Consider the following 13,398-nt stretch of genomic DNA (forward strand, 5'->3'; position numbering starts at 1 on the left):
ACTCATTTTAAGCTACATTTTTGCAAAATAAAGATTAACAATCAAACTCATTTCATCGATTTATACATTACGATTCAATTTTTTATTTTTTTTTAAAATCACATGACAACTGTCTTACCTTACCGTGGTCGGCGATGGAGAAGAAGGTGGCGACGGGGGCTATGAGGAGAGAGAGAGAGCTTCGCCTGAGAAAGATGGTGAGAATGTGAGGGGTTTGCTCGGTTGAGAGAAAATAATGAGAGAGTTTGGCTAGGAAAAGTTTGGCTGGGAAGAGAGAATGTGAGGGGTCTGCTCGGTTAATGGTAGGGGTGTTTTTGTCCAAAAAATTAAAAATAGTATATGTTTGGGAGAATACGTTATGTTGGCATTTAAAAAAAATTAAGTATGCTATTGAACATACAGTGTAAAATTTCCGTTGTCATATTGGCTTATTCTAGAAGGTTAAATTGTGAACATGTGTGGAATGTCATATTCCTTACTTTATATCTACTAAAGTTTATGCACTAGATGATTCATCTTAATGGAAGTATTTCATTTTACTAATAAGTGAATATAGGTCATTATGACAAGTTGCAAGACGAGTATAAACTTCAATTCAAAGTATCATTTATATTACTAGAACATTAAATTAATCTAACAACATCGTTAATAAGTTTCTCCTCTTAACAATAATAAATGACATTGGTCTTTGGGGTAAACACATGGAGAAATAAATATTTTGGTCAATAAGCCTGAAAGAGAAAATAAAATAAATTTGGAAGGGCCATTGTTTCTTTATTAAGCATTCTCTGCCCCTTTCAACCCAAAAAAGGAAAGAGAGAAAATAAACTAACAAAAACAAAATAAATAAATAAAAAAAACAGAATTTGACCCTAAACAGTGTGTTTTCCCAGCAGTGATCGTCCCCCTCCGACCGCCACTCACACACTACTCCGTTGATACTCTCTCTCTCTCTCTCTCTCTCTCTCATTGGTTTTTACTGTTAAACGACTAAGTTGTCTCCACTTACGACGTCGTTTCAATCTTCTCTTGGGATTCTCTCGCCCACATAATTGGCGTTCAAGTCTCTGAGCAATTCGATTTGCCGCCCCAAACTAGGGTTTTTACTTCAACCGGTGTTAGTTCGTCTATACAGTTCGAGCTGGCTATGGACTACGAGCCCTACGATAGCAGTGGTGAGTCCACTATCGCGATTCCTGATTTGCGTCTTTTTTAGTTTGATTTTTTTTTTCCTCCTTAAGTTGAATTAGGGTTAGGGTTTTGTTTGGACTTTGTAATTTTTTTTCTTTTTAGATTCTGTGATTGGCAACGAAGAGAGAAAGGTTTAATTTTTTTTAATTCAGAATTCAATGATGATATAGAATTTTTGGTTGAATTTAAACAAAACACCAGCTTTGCTGGCCAGTTTACACTCTTGTTTCTTTTGGCGATATTGGTATCATTATTTTTCTTTCAAAATGCTCTTCAACCTTTTGTAAAATAAAAGAAAAGCAATGATTTTTTTTTTATCAAAGACAATGAATCTATTGAAGAACCCCTTTTTCTATTGCAGGAGACTTAAAAAAAAGAAAGTAAAATTCCTTAATTAGTTAGAACCCGTCATACCATTTCGATGGGAAAGACAATTTTTTCCCCGTTGATGATGTGTCTGTCTGTGTGGAACCTAGATTTTAGAGAGGAAAGTAAAAGAAGTTAGAAGGATTTTATCCTCTCCTATCCTAGTTTGGATTTGAACAGAAGAGAAGAGAAGTGTTTCTAAGAGAAACTGAAGAAAAAGTTTATTGCATTGTTTGGAGGACTTAGAATTATTTTGAAAAGAATATTTATAGATTTATTCGTCTTTTTTCCTTGTTTTGTTTTTCATATTTTCTCTTCAGCAAAAGTAAATTTCATTCACTAATTACTTTGCAAAAATCGAAGATCGGAACAGAAGCTTACAATTTCTATTAAAACTACTAGGGTGAAAAATTCAGAACACTTCTGTATCAGCGTGATGTTTTTATGGGTAGATGATCTTTGCGTATCAAACTTTTTATATCTATTTTCTTTTTTTAATAAGAAACAAAGATTGTATTATAGTTATATATGAAAGTATGTACATTTTAAAACGTTGCCAAGAAGTCCACACTAGAAAAATGTGGTACAACATATAACTCCAATTTCTTGTGAAGTCGGAAAATAGAACAGCATTGTATATTAGTATTTTTCCAAGGTATATCTTTTGGAGTGACTCAGGATTCAGATGCTTTTCTTTTGCTTCATATGTATATGTTATTGAATATCACATGGACGCAAGACAGGAACTTTAATGTACTCAGAGGGCGTATTTATTTTTCTTTTATTCATAGAAATTAGAAACAACTGAGAGCTTTTGTTAATATTGATTCTACATATATGCAAGTATGGTGCTATTCTTTTAAAGAAGGAAGCCTTTTGAATATTCAGTGTATCTGCAAGATTTTGATTTTGGCGGCAGCTAGTTATCGCAGTTTTGTTTCAAGCTCTTTAATGTAGACTATATAAACAGAAGAGAACTAGAATGTTTTTTGATGATATGCTTTTTCTTCATTTTTAAAAAAAAAATGTTTTGATAATGAAATCAGAACTTAGTAATTCATTTTAAATTTCCCTAAAGTACAAAAGCTGTACTATTTTTGAGCTTGAAGATTAACTTTTTCTATGTATATATATTTGGCTTTATCGTTTGGCATTGTATTGCTATTTTTTTATTTCCACATGAGTGGTAGGAGGAAGGGTGTTTTTCCCAAAAGAGCTTTTGTTAGTTGTCTGGCTTTATTGTGAGTTTGACTTAACTGTCTTCTAATACATATGCTGCAATGTAGATTCTGTTGTTTCCACATGAGTGGTAGGAGGAAGGGTGTTTTTCCCAAAAGAGCTTTTGTTAGTTATATGGCTTTATTGTGAGTTTGACTTAACTGCCTTCTAATACATATGCTGCAATGTAGAATCTGTTGTTAATTTTCTTAAATTCTGTTAATTTTTATATTCCCTGAACAGTATCGTAAATTTCTTCCTCATGGCACTATTGATGATTTATTGCACCGCTTTTGGCAAACAAATTTTACAGGAACTGATGATGATCTTCCTCCATCACATCAAAACAGAATCCCTAGAGCAGGTCGTGTTGCAGGGAATGGAAGATCTGCTATGGGCTCTCTCCCATACTCTAGGATGTATGGTGAAACTGACATGGAGGCCCAGATTCACCAGCTTGAGCAAGAAGCATACAGTTCGGTTCTAAGAGCCTTTAAAGCTCAAGCTGATCTCATTACTTGGGTACATTTTGTCATTTTGTTGTCATGGATCTAATATTTATGTTTTTCTTATCAGGTTTAAATGACCGCTACATGAAATGTATTTTCTTCAGGAAAAAGAAAGTTTAATAACTGAGCTAAGAAAAGAGTTGAGATTATCTAATGAGGAACACAGAGAGCTTCTAGGACGAGTTAATGCAGACGACATCATAAAGAGAATAAGGTCTGACAGACTTCAGAAAGTCGTTTTGTTTAATTGAGAAACAAGGAATATTTATTATGTTTTTATTTTCCTCCTCATATCTTAATAGTTTGGTATGGTATGTTTCCATTAGGGAGTGGAGACAAGCGGGTGGAGCTCAAGCTGGTATGCCCAGCACAAGTCAAGCTGCTCATGATCCAACACCTAGCCCCACAGTCTCTGCATCTCGCAAGAAGCCAAAAGTCTCCCAGTCAGTAGCTTCTCAATCCTTTGGGGGGCCATCTCCATCATTTCACCCACAGGCAGTAGCTGGACCCCACCAACCGTCTTCATCCACTGCAAAACGAGGATCTGTTCCAGGAGCAAAGGGAAAGAAACAGAAACCTGTGAGTCTTAAGATTTTCATGATATTGATGTTGGGTGTAACCATGGTTCTATTTTGGAAAATTTTCTGTTTTATGACTGTTTTCTTAAATTGTGTTTATTTTTTGGGATCAGGGATTACCCGGTTCATCGTCAATGAAGCAATACCCTTCCTCTGGTCCAACTGGAAGGGGTCAAGTTGTTAATAGAGTTGCTTCTGGTAATGTTGTAAGTGAACATGCTGAAGGAGCAACAATAGATTCATTAATAGGGAAGAAAGTGAGAACAAGGTGGCCTGATGATAACAACTTTTATGAAGCTGTTATAACTGACTATAATGCTGCTGAGGTACTTTTTGTTATGGCATTTTCTTGGACAGCAGGACGTTAAAGAGATGCATTTGATGTGTATTTTTTTTCTATATAAATTTGTCAGGGAAGGCATGCTTTAGTCTACGATATCGGTTCTGCTAATGAGACATGGGAGTGGGTTGATCTCTCAGAGGTAAAATAACGCCATATCTTGTAAAATTTTAAGTGCCCATTCCCTTTTCATATCGAATTCAACATAAATAGTTGTGGGTAATGTTTAGGTCAGCAATAATTTAACTACTGAAAATATAAATAGTTGTGGGTAATGTTGTTAAAAGACAAGAAAACTGATTTAATATTGTTCATCATATACAAGGAATCACTTGAAGTGTTAAAGCAGTCACCATTCATATCCTTTCTGATTTAACGAGATGAATAGTTTTGACACACAAAAGAATTATACTTTTCAAACTTTTGTTAACATTTGTTTCATCACTTTGATTTACCTATGTGTTTTGTTGAATATTATTGATGGTTTTACTCTTGACTATTTTGAATGGATAGTCTGCTTCTCCCTTGTGCTCCCTAATATTTATTAATGGGTAGATTGCATTTTAGCCCTTCCCTTTCATTTTTATGTGCCTTTGGCACTTTTTCCTCTAATGTTTATGGCGCACATTAAACCCCGTGAATTTTGTAACCCGTTGCAATGTCCACTGTCTTTCAAATCTCTAATAAGTCTTTGACGGAACTTTACATGTATGAAACCACAGAGATTTTTCAGTAAGGGTAGGCTAGGATTATGTTGTTTGTTTATTTGTCAAGGTTAAATATACCACATTATGCCCTAAATTATAGTCCTTGGGACTTTGATCTCTGATTTTTCCCCTTTACTTATAATGGTTTCCAAAAATATTGCATTAAATCATCTACTATAGATACAGAATGTATATAGTAAGTTCGTAGTTATATATCATTATTATTCTTTCTTTTGTTCTTTTTCTCTAATGACATACCAATCAAACATTGAAATAATCCATAAATATTCTTATTTATTCATTTGTACTGTGTATAGTTCAGAATCCGAAAAGAAAAATATTAAATTTGTAATAGAGAATTACACTCACGTTTTTGTTGTATTAGTATTAGCATCCTTGAGTCGAGTTATGAAACTTAGTCCTCTTATGCATTAATTGTTAAGCCTACATATTAACTGGTTAGTTGTACAATAGCATATTTGGAATTGATAGTTACGGCAAACTAAGTGTCCATACACAAGGATAATTTGAATGGAGAGAGTTAAGATGGATTTTTTGAGTCATACCATTTTGGTTATCTATTTATTTAACTTTATAGGCTCCATGAGTAGCCAAACCTGATACCTCATGGGAGGAAATTATATTTATGGCTGGTTTACTTGACATACTCTTTATTGGTCTTTTATATTAAATTTAAAATCGATGGAAAGGCTAATGAGGTGAAGTGACTCATTTTTTTTCCTAATAGATGTGATGAGGATAGTGAATTATGTGAAGTCAACATAAAAGAATTGTTAGTAGGCATTTTTGTGTTATTAATTTTGAGATACCTGTGTTGGCCCTTTTATATGTTGTGTAAACTATTCCCATTTATCTTGGAGAACTTCATAGGTATCATCAGTTTAGCTATAGAAAATTACGACAGGGAACTCCCATATATTTCCAGAACAATCCTTAATTTTTTTTTAAAGTCTGCTGTTCGGCTTAAACCAGATTGGCCCATAAGATAGCCATTATAGCTACACTTCATAACTTTTGTTTTATCTTATCTCTGACGATAAACCAAACCAAAAACTCCGTACAATGTTGCTGAATCACCCTATCTTAAATTTTTAAACAACCTATTTCACAACTGAGCATAGAATTCATATGGTGGAAATAAAAGATTCAATGTTTCTCCATTCTTCTTGTGCAGTACACACCACGCAGGAGACATTGAAGTTGATTTGTAAAATTACAAGAAGTGCTATGTATTTAAATTCATGTCCATGGAATTAGTTTCTGTCTTCAACAATTTGATTCTCATAAATAATTTGATTTTCATTAATGTTTTATCTTTCGTATGCACAATTATGTCAACAGATATCCCCTGAAGATATTCAATGGGTAGACGAGGACACTGTGGTCTCTCATCGCGGAGGCTATGGTGGACCTGGTCATGGGATCAATAGACCTGTAGGTCGTGATACTGTTCCAGGTGCTGGAAGAGGTAGAGGTGCTACAAAAGGTCAACCAAGAAAAGAATTTTTGCCATCACAAAATGGCATTGGAAAGAAAATGCCAGATGAGATAAAAATACTCAACACAGATAGTTTAATTAAGGAGGTAAGTTGAGTAGGCTGGTTGCTTTTAATTGAATCATAGATTTGTTGAAATCCTTGCTCAAAGCATCAATCTGTGATTGAATTTTGATAGGTGGAGAGGGTCTTTGGTTCAAATCATCCGGATCCACTTGAAATTGAGAAAGCAAAGAAAGTTTTGAAGGTCAGTATTTTCAAAACTAATTGTAAGTGTTTTCTTAGGTCTATTTGTATTATTCATGTGTGAGCACTGTAAATGCAGGACCATGAACGAGCTCTTATTGATGCAATTGGAAAGATTGCGGATATTTCCGATGGTGAAAGTGGTATAATCTCATCTTGTTAAATTCTTTTTAGCATACTAACAATAGAATAATGTCAAAGAAGCACATTTTTTAAGCAGTTTCACATTATTCATCGTCAATCTATGTTAAAATACCATTAGTATGCGAGTCAAAACAAAATGTGGCATTAGCAATATGAAATTAATGGTTTTCCATTGCACATCTCACACATCCTTCTAGCCTGATAGCTGTTTTGAAAGTTGGGTTCATCCTATTTTTATTTTGTAACAAGTTTCTAGAGTACAATTTTGGAGTTTAATATTCCTACTCGATTCATTTTTTCTCTGACTCTGAAACAGATGAAGGTGCACACCAGTTCTTGCATGGACAATCCATGGACTGACAATCATGTAACTTGGTTGGTTGGAAGGATAAAAAAAGAGAGGAAAAAAAATGAAATGAAAAAAAATAATTACTCGGTTGGTTTAAGATGGTGAAGATGTGCAATAAGATGCCAGCTTGATAATGATGCTGTGGGGAAACAAATCCAATTGAAAAGCCCCTTTTGTAAAATCAGTCCTTTTTTTTTTTTTTACTTTTACATTTTATTTAGTGTATTTTTTAATTCCCCAACATGGGTAATTGCATGGGTTTTGGGCTTTTAGGATATATAGATTTTTTTAGGCTAAGAATTATTAATAGTTTCCTAGTTTGTCATTTTTTAACGGTGATAATTTTAAGCATAGGAACGTTTGATGCTTTATGTAACGTTATCTGATTTAGAGAAACTTGACATGTATTATATTTGCTATTATTGCTCTTTCTCTAATAATCTCCATGAGTATCATCAAGGTTTTACTATTGATTTGATCCAAGCAAGACAGAAGTCAAAGTCTGATTAATTTTTTTTAATAGGGAGCCAATTGACGAAGTACACACTAATACGAGTGGAATATAAAAACAAAGGGAAATATCAAATATTATTCTATTACCAAAAAAATATTTTTAATATGGCATATAAAAATAATACATACCTCATATAATAATTGTGGAACACTAAAATAATAATTTAATTCTCAATCCTTTCTCTCTCATCTCCATAATTTCAAGAAAAGAAATTATAGCCTTGTTTTGGCTTAAGAATGGTACCATCACAACCTAATCTTTAAAATGGTCATTTTGATATGTTGGAAACATATATTTTTTCACCGTCACCGAAATCAAAAATAACCATTTGGTTGCATATATATACCAATTACAGTTACCTTTTTACAAAATAACTTTATTTTACTTATTTAACTCCAAGCTTATTTCTAAATTTTGGTTAATTGGTTTGTTATGTATGAAAAGTAACTTTTTAAGAATAACTCCAAATTTATGTTATGAAAAAGTAACCAAATGCTATCATTTTTTAATATGTTATTCATGGTAACTTGAAATTATAGGAGTAACGTTTTTATATTGTATGATATGACTAATTAGTTTCTAAAATAGAGTTGAAGGTAATGTAAAAGTATCTTAAATAGTAAAATATGTAAATTACACGAGTGACTAAAAAGTCTATTAAAAGTTTTTATTTAAAAGTTACCATGTAGTATACTAAATTAATTTTTATTAGTAAACTATATGGTAACTTATTATACTACATAACAACTCATTAGTTCCTAAAATAAGCTTAAATGTTACCAAAATGTATCTTAAATAATAAGATACCATAATATAACCTAAAAATAATTAATTGGTGTATTAAGATGTCTATAAATAAGTTTTGGAGGTAACTAAAAGATACTAAAATAATATGTTCTAAAAATAAAGCTTTTAATAAAAAAAGTGATCAATAGGTAACTTATCACCATTATAAGTAACCAAAATATTACTTTTGAAAAACGAGAAATTCGGGATTTCAGGAATGTTTCTAATTCAGGTATATTATTTTTGGAATCAAGTATTTTTTTGATGATGTGGCAAGACATTTTTGTAAATAAAATTTTGTAGATAATTTTTGTAATTATTTTATGTTATATGTATATAATTGTAAAGATCCCTATTATATATGCCCCCATTACTACCTATCCTCAAAATGTGCCATTTTGTATTTATTGGATCCGATTGCCCTTTCCAGTAACATCATTCCTCTCTCATTCTCTCTAACTATCTCTCGAACTCTCTCCATTTGTCTCTCATTCTCTTCCAAGATGGCACCACCATAACCCATTCCTCACAACGGCAAAACACCACCACTACACGCTGCCATCGTCATTAGCATTGTCCTTTCCATTGATGTCGCCACCTCCACTAGCATTGAAGCACCCTATCCAAGCTCTTTCTTCATTTTTTTTAAGCTTTAATGGTGAAAAAATATAACCCAAAACATAAACCCAAGAAAATAATGACTTAAGACACTAATTCATAGATTTCAAACGCTTATGTGCAAGATTTTTTGGTTTTATTTGCATTTTTTTTGTCAGATCTAGAATTCAGAAAAATTGCAGGAAAATGGCGCCTAACGACGCATAACGATATAGATGCAATGACGTTGCAATAATACCTTGAAAATATGGTTTTTTTGCTAAAAAAAAAATGATGCCTAATGATGCTACCGCGATGCTGCATTGAAAACATGTTTTTTGGCAAAAAAACAAAAAATGATGCCAAACGATGCTGCTGCGATGCTATTGCGATGTTGATGGGATGCTAGTACGATTGTGCATTGAAACACATGGTTTTTTGCCAAAAAAATGATGCTTCTACGATGCTATTGCGATGGTGCCTTGTAAACATGATTATGCCTAACAAAGCTGCTGCGATGCAAGTGCGATGGTGCATTGAAAACATATTTTGGGCCAAAAATGACGCCTAACGATGTTGATGCGATGCTATTGCGACGGTGATTTATAAACATGGTCATGCCTAACGATGATGTTGCAATGACAATGTTGTGCATTGAAAACATGGTTTTTGGCCAAAAAATGATTCCTAACGATGCTATTGTGATGTCGTTGCGATGGTACATTGAAACACATGGTTATGCCTAACGATGCTGTTGCGGTGGTGCATTGAAAACATATTTTTTTGGCTAAAAATGATGCCTGACGATGTTGATGTTGATGTTGATGCTGATGTGATGCTATTCTGATGTCGTTGGATGGTGCTTTGAAAACATGGTTATGCCTAATGATGTTGCTGCGATGATGCATTGAAAACATGGGTTTTGACTGAAAAATTATGCCTAACGATGTTGCTGCGATGCTATTGCGATGATGCCTTGAAAACATAGTTATTCCTAACGATGCTGCTGCGATGCCAGTGTGATAGTGCATTAAAAACATGGTTTTTTGCCAAAAAATTATGCCTAACAATGCTGCTGCGATGTTATTGCGATGGTGCCTTGAAAACATGGTTATGCTTAACGATGCAAGTGTGATGATACATTGAAAACTTAGTTTTTGGCCAAAAAATGATGCCTAGAGATACTGTTGCGATGTAATTGTGATGGTGCCTAACAATCCACCATCACATCAGTATCATTATGCATAATTTATTTGCCAAAAATCATGTTTTCAATGCACCATCGCAACGACATCGCAGCAACATCGTTAGATATTATTTTTTTTAGCCAAAAACAATGTTTTCAATGTATCATTGTACTAACATTGCATCAGAATCGCAGTAACATCGTTGGGCATAACCATGTTTTCAAGGCGCCATTACAACAACATCGCATCAACATCGTCAGACATCTTTATTGGCCAAAAACCATGTTTTTAATGCACCATCGCACTGACATTGCATCAACATCATTATACATTATTTTTTGGCCAAAAAACCATGTTTGCAAGGCACCATTGCAACAACATCGTTAGACATCATTTTTTTTTACCAAAAACTATATTTTCAAGGCATTATCGCAACGACATTGCATCTGTATCGTTATGCATCGTTAGGAGTCATTTTTATGCAATTTTTCAGAGTTTTAGATCTGAAAAAAAAATGCAAATAAAACTAAAAAATCTTGTACATAAGTGTTTGAAATCTATAAATTAGTGTATTAAGTCATTCTTTTCTTGGATTTATTTTTTGGATTAACTTTTCATCATTAAAACTTAAAAAAAATGAAGAGAGAGCTTGGATGGGATGCATAAATGGTGGTGGGGGTGGTGTCGTCATTGGTGGATGTTGGCAGCTTCAATGGTGAGGACGATGCTAATGGCAGTGGCAGCGTGGAGTGATGGTATTCTGCCGCCTTGAGGAAGTGGTTGTGGTGGTGCCATCATGGAAGAGAATGAGAGAAGGATGGAGGGAGTCCAATGGATAGTCTTAGTGAAAGACATGGATGATGTTAATGAGAGGGACAATTAGGTCCAATAATTACAAATGACATATTTTGAGATAGATAGTTATGATGTCATATATAATAATTAGAGGGTATTAGTACGCAAAATGTGTGATATTTCCCAAAATCAAATTGTTAATTTATAATTTAGGTTCATTCTTAATCCTTTCATAACCGGTTTACGTCAATTCGAGGTGTTAACATCACATCATTTCAATTGGTATCCAATATTTACAATATTACAGAAACATGGTATCCGAAACTACTCCAGCTGATAACTCTACAAAATAGAGTTATTTTACCATATTTTATATGCTAATTATTGCTTAGTTCTTGAGTTTTTAATTAACTTATTAAGTTTTTATGTAATTTTTAATTTATTAGTCTTTTTGTAGTTTTCTAGATTTTTATATGTTTTTATAGTTATTATATTGTAATATGTTGTAATTTAATTATTTAAATTATTGTTGTGTGTTTAGTGGTAAAAATAAATGCATATTTATTCAACTTAAGTGTCAAAACAAATTAAGTTTAAATTAATATTTTCTTTAAATTAATGAGATGTATTTGTATGTTGAAAATATTTATTTGAAGTTAATTTATACTATTTTATAGAAATTAATTTGCATTTTTTGAATTTTTATTTAAAGGAAATCAATGATGGAAGTGGCATTTGTGAAAAGAAGGCAAAGATATTGGCACAAGGCCATATACTCCATTCAGCCCCACGGCCCAGGCCCGTTGGCCTTCTTCAGCCTTCAAGCCTCTCCTCCAAGCTGCCTCTTCCATCTCCTCTCCAGGCCGTACGGCTTCAGCCTTCATCAATCACCAAAGCATATGCATATATGCATCTGCCACAAATCAACCAAATTGAGCATAGCCCAAACGTGGGCCTTCCACTCCCAGCCGTACGCCTGGGCTATCTTCCACCTTTGGGCAAGCTTCATATCATTTGGGCCTCTTCAGTTCACTCACCCAAAGCCCAAACAGCATCCTTCGGCCCAGCCGTGTTCCAGCCGCCTGGTGTACCGTACACCATCCCCTTGAGCCCATAAAAGTGCATTTTGTCCCCTATGACAAAAATGCCACCTTTTTACCCATTTTATACACACTTTTTACCCCAAAATCATTATTACTCCTACAATTTACCCCTATTTACCATATTATTATTAATTTAATCAATTTACTTAATTTAAATTGATTATTTTAATAATCTCATTTTGGCTATAAATAAGGGTTTTGAAGTCCATTTTTAGGGTGCTTAATGTTTTGGTTACCATCTTTTTCTCTCATTTTCTCTCTACCATTCTCTCTTCCATTTGGGTTTTTCAAGAGCATTTTGCAAGTATGTATGTCTTTTATTTTGTAATTTCTACTCTAGTTATGTCCTTCTAATCTTTTTCATAAGATTATTAAGATCATGATGAAGCAACTTGTAACTAGGTAATATTTATGTTGTATGTTGATTTCCCTTGTAATACAACAAAGTTTATGGATTTTTCTTCTATTTCTTTCATCTTAAATATCTTGTATTTTAGATTGTTAGAACATATTTACACTTTGTTCTTCATTAGTGCATAAACATAATATTCTTTGTGTGAGATGTGTCATTAAGTTGTACACATCCATGCTTAGAACAAAAATATTATGTTTTGCCTTATAAATAATGTTCATTGATTTATTTGTTATTTCATTAGATTGATTTACACTAAATGCTTTGAAATTATAATTTTGAAAAGTGAAGAAAAATCCTATCTTTTTATAAGAAATTTGTGTTTAAAATTATAAATATTTTTGGAAAATGATAGTTTAAATTATTTTAACTATCACTAAAACTTGGGAATCAATATACTAATAAATATTATTAAACTTACATTTTGTGGATTCTAGTATCTTAATAATATTTTCTTTTAACACTTATTGTCAAATCATTATTGGTTCATTTTCATTCTCTTAAATAGCTTTATTTGTCAATCTTTTATTTTATGTTCATAATATTAAAACTCATCAATCTTTGGGACTAGGTTAGAATTTATTACTTTTGATTTAAAATAGTTTCATTTTCGATTTTAGACAACTCCTTTGGGTTCGACATCCTTGCTTACACGATCACTATTCTATATGGACGATTCGTGCGCTTGCGATATATAAATTTTTAAGCATACCCGTTTTGGGTCCATCACCAGCTGTGTGAGTGCTATCAAAATTTTAAAACTTTTTTAATTATTCTTATTAGTTACACTAAATTTGTTTTTACATAATTTCTATTACCAAAAAAAATATATATTTACA

General features: G+C 32.9%; 1 protein-coding gene across 3 annotated transcripts; it reads left to right on the forward strand.

The window, feature by feature from the left end:
- Positions 1-725: 725 nt before the first annotated feature.
- Positions 726-7,605, forward strand: LOC133782267 (protein EMSY-LIKE 3-like). Of its 3 annotated transcripts, none has more exons than XM_062221514.1 (11): positions 726-1,175; positions 2,844-2,921; positions 3,089-3,250; positions 3,352-3,498; positions 3,611-3,863; positions 3,976-4,188; positions 4,276-4,344; positions 6,272-6,514; positions 6,605-6,673; positions 6,752-6,815; positions 7,133-7,605. In XM_062221514.1, exons 4-11 carry the CDS (start codon positions 3,374-3,376, stop codon positions 7,174-7,176), a joined length of 1,080 nt encoding a protein of 359 aa, XP_062077498.1. In that variant the 5' UTR covers positions 726-1,175; positions 2,844-2,921; positions 3,089-3,250; positions 3,352-3,373; the 3' UTR covers positions 7,177-7,605. The 3 variants fall into 3 exon arrangements, with proteins under 3 accessions (XP_062077498.1, XP_062077497.1, XP_062077496.1); XM_062221513.1 differs by having other exon boundaries at positions 727-1,175; positions 3,089-3,297; positions 3,389-3,498; XM_062221512.1 differs by lacking the exon at positions 2,844-2,921 and having other exon boundaries at positions 728-1,175; positions 3,089-3,297; positions 3,389-3,498.
- The last annotated feature ends 5,793 nt before the right edge of the window (positions 7,606-13,398 follow it).

Source organism: Humulus lupulus, chromosome 6 (genome assembly GCF_963169125.1).
Source record: "Humulus lupulus chromosome 6, drHumLupu1.1, whole genome shotgun sequence".
NCBI lineage: Eukaryota > Viridiplantae > Streptophyta > Magnoliopsida > Rosales > Cannabaceae > Humulus > Humulus lupulus.

Coding starts and splice junctions, on each gene's coding strand:
- LOC133782267 (XM_062221512.1), top strand. CDS start 1,148: ATGGACTACGAGCCCTACGATAGCAGTG. Junction 1,176..3,088: donor CGAGCCCTACGATAGCAGTG/GTGAGTCCACTA, acceptor CAAATTTTACAG/GAACTGATGATGATCTTCCT. Junction 6,515..6,604: donor CAGATAGTTTAATTAAGGAG/GTAAGTTGAGTA, acceptor GAATTTTGATAG/GTGGAGAGGGTCTTTGGTTC.